A 3415-nucleotide genomic window follows, 5' to 3' on the forward strand; every position below is an offset into this window, starting at 1 on the left:
AAGCTGCTATTCTTTAAGCTCCGAGGAAGGAATCTACAGCTTACCATCGCTGGATTCAGATGAGGAGGATGCATATAGCTACATCCTAGAGCTGAATAAAGATGTGTTTCAACCATATAATCAGCTGAAAAGACAAGTACCAAAGGTCAAAGAGGAAACAGCAGAGGAAATGAAAGAAGAATCCAAATATCAGGAAGGCTCCTTTTTACAAAAGGCTGATTTTGAGCTTGAATCAGCCCAGTCAGCGGTGCACAGGAAGTTTGATTTTGACAAAAATGAAAGAAATCTCAGCAAAATGACACACGGTGGAGCAGCGCTTGACTTTAAGCCAGAGGGTGAAAGTAGAAGCACAGAGGAGCATGAAGAGCAGCGGGCTAATAGAGGACAGAGCAATGATGATGGTGATTATTGTGAGGAAGAAAGGGGGAAAAAGATGGAAAATGCAAAAATGTTCAAGAATGGGGTCGACAAAACAGAGGACAATGCAGCGGAAGCAACTGTTGAAGTGGCCCGTTGGCAGGAAGACACCGAGGACGGAAGAGATGCAGAGCTTTCCAAAAAACGTGGACAGGTGGGAGGGCAGGATGTAGGGAATGAAAGCCAAGATGCTGCTGTGATGAAAGAAGATGGGAAGAGCCAGAAAAGCACAAATTCAGAAAGTTTTAAGGGTGAAGTAAATGGAAAAATAATAACTGATGAGGCTGCCTGTGAAGTCAGAAGTGACACAGAAGAAGAAAGTGGCAGGAAGTGTAAAGAAGAAAAAGTGAGAGACACTGATGAAGTTAAATCAGCAGCTGGAGAGGAGATGACGACAACAACGACAGAGCACGATGGGGAGGAGAGTCCCAGAACACGCCCACTCGGAGGTGTCTGGCCTCCTGCCTGCAGGTCAACCCCTCGGTCACCCAGGTAACCATTTATCAGCAGAAACATAATTCACCACATTTGCCAAGACTTCCAGTTTACTGTGACTCAGTAATAACACTGGTAACAGAGACAAGTTCGTTAAATGTCTGGAACAACGCGACTTCCACACAGATGATGAGCATCGTTTCCTTTTACAGCTGCTGTTCACTTGCTGTGTCTCTTGTATTGCAGCATAAAGCGAGTAAATACTGTCGCATTACTGTCAAAGGGTCTTTGTGCAAACAGCAGCCTGGTTTGGAAAGCGCTCAGTCACAGTGTGATCATGGCCCAGAGGAGTATTTCTATAGAGGCTGTTTTTCAGTTCAATAGTGCCACCTACTGATGAAGGGGGGGGCTCCCTCTTCATGTCTAAAGCACTTACCTGGCTAAACAGTATCGTCACACTGAGAAGTTTGAGTTATTAGTGTTTTTATATATGAAATATGAAACATGCTTCACTTTCGAGCGTGTTTTAGGATTTCTATTAAGTCACAGGGCTGCTTAAAGTTAACTTAAAGTCTGATGAGCCAGTCCCAGGATGCTATTTATTGTAATCTAGCCGTAGAAAACAAGGTAAAGAGTTAACATGGATATGATATCGTTAAAGCTTCTGTTTGGATAAACACTATAAAAAGATATCTGCATTTGAATGTAGTTTTTGCTACTCCCGATTTCGATGTGCTTGCTTCAGTGTGTGCAGAACCTTCACCTCACACTCCTTCGTTTGTCTCCAGCAGTGACGAAGGATCCCTTCTTCAGCCTTCAGCAGCCTCTTGTGGAGTGACCCTGTCAGAGCTGGAAATGCTCTTGGTCTGGTGGGTCCTGCTGTACTGCTGCCTCATCCTCAGTCAGATGAACCTCTGAGTCACTGCAGCACAAGCTTCTTATTCCGACATGCTCATGAGCCCAGTTGCCACTAATGAGGCAAACAGGGACACATAAGGCTGGACCGACTCTTCATCTGTGACACAGTTTCCTAAAGACGCCATTTAAGCAGATCCACAGAATAATCTGATAAGACTCAGGGCCGTAGTTTCAGATAAAGCTAAATCCTGTAATCCCCGTTGTTACACAGGCTTTCAGCTGCTCGGTCTTGCACCGCACTTATTATCAGAAATGGTTTGGGGGCTTTTTTTTTTTTTTTTGCTGAACACATGTCCAAAAATTGATTTTCCTAGTAAAAAGACTCCTTTTTGAAATTCACTTGACAAAATCAACCACACGGTGGCACTGCAGCATCGCAGCGACCTTCTTATTTGTCTATACAGCATTCTGTTGCCTGCTGAAGATCCCGTGTGACCTGCTGTTTAATTAGAAGCTGTATTGACAAGTGAAGATTAAGCTGATAATACTTAATGAGCACTTTGGCATTTCACAGACTCTCACTGTGTCACTTATGGCTTAGACTGTGGACCGCTTTATTGTCTTCATCTTCATCTTCAAGCTTATTTTTACCACAGGCTTTCTCCAGGATAATTTTTGTGACCATCTGATACAAACAATAAACCAGCTGCTTGATGTGTGTGCATGTGATCCACTCATCAACATAGAATAGATGTTGTCATTTTAAGCAGTTTGGACTATTAGGTAATGCTTGTTGGAATACCACAGTGACAACAGAGCGACACAGAAGTATGCATTAGTTACATAAGTCATCAAAATCCACGTTGAAGAGAAAGTGTAAACTTAAACACTTAAACACTTAAAGTTGGGGGTCGAGTGAGTATTCTCTGTCCTCTCTGCCCCCAAATACTCAAACATTCACTGCTGGTCAAATTCTAAGAATTTAAAAACACACTGCCGTTGTTTGCTTAGAGCATTACCCCTGAGTCGAAAGCTCAGCCCTGGAGATCGATATACTTTCAACACCGCCACCCCCACACCGAGCCACGAGAACAACACTCCCCCAAAGCAAGGGGTTTGTTGGTCTTATGTACGGTCAAGCCAGGATAGCGAGAGAAGCAGCAACGATGCCTGCTGTGTGTAGTTTTATATAAATAACAGTGCTAGTGTTGCTAACGTGTCCCTCGGCGTATAGATCAGCTGTACCGAGGCCTGAAACTCTTGAGCGAAGGGAGAGAGAGGCCGATCAGCTGCAGCAGCTCGGTACATCAGCCCTAAACACGGCCTCGACCTTTGAACCGTATCGTGACCCTGCCAGCAGAACTGCTACTGAGCCTGACGTCCAGCAGCAGCATCAGCACAGCATCTTGTTCTCACCCTCGGGCCTGGGTCAGCTCTGGCTCAGCTTGCCCAGCTTCTGGGTCTGATAGCCAGAGCCGGCCCCGGAGGCCCCAGGGATGGTGGCCGACTAGACAGAACACAGCCTGCAGGCCACCATATCTGCTCTCACAGATTTGCAATACAGCCTCATCTCCAGGAGGGAGGGAGTGGAGGTGGGCTTCAGAAGGCGACTGGGGCTGGAGCCAGGACAGATGCTGAGATTGGTGGTGCCACAGCAGGAGTGGCAAATTGGAGCTCAGGCAGATGATGGCGCAAAAAAAAGAAC

The 3415-nt window shown here is 45.7% G+C and overlaps 1 protein-coding gene across 3 annotated transcripts in view; it reads left to right on the forward strand.

Moving 5' to 3' along the window:
- clmnb (calmin b) overlaps nucleotides 1-2424 on the forward strand; it is a 16037-nt gene extending 13613 nt beyond the window's left edge. For 2 of the 3 annotated variants that reach the window (XM_026193907.2, XM_026193910.2), the window contains 2 exons: nucleotides 1-909; nucleotides 1641-2424. The exon at nucleotides 1-909 is cut by the window's left edge and continues 383 nt beyond it. In XM_026193907.2, the coding sequence (XP_026049692.2) occupies nucleotides 1-909; nucleotides 1641-1770 (1039 nt within the window). In that variant the 3' untranslated portion in view covers nucleotides 1771-2424. The remainder of the gene's footprint in view (nucleotides 910-1640) is intronic. The other variant, XM_026193908.2, reaches the window with a different exon arrangement.
- The last annotated feature ends 991 nt before the right edge of the window (nucleotides 2425-3415 follow it).

The sequence above is a fragment of the Astatotilapia calliptera genome, chromosome 15 (genome assembly GCF_964374335.1).
Source record: "Astatotilapia calliptera chromosome 15, fAstCal68.1, whole genome shotgun sequence".
Lineage (NCBI taxonomy): Eukaryota > Metazoa > Chordata > Actinopteri > Cichliformes > Cichlidae > Astatotilapia > Astatotilapia calliptera.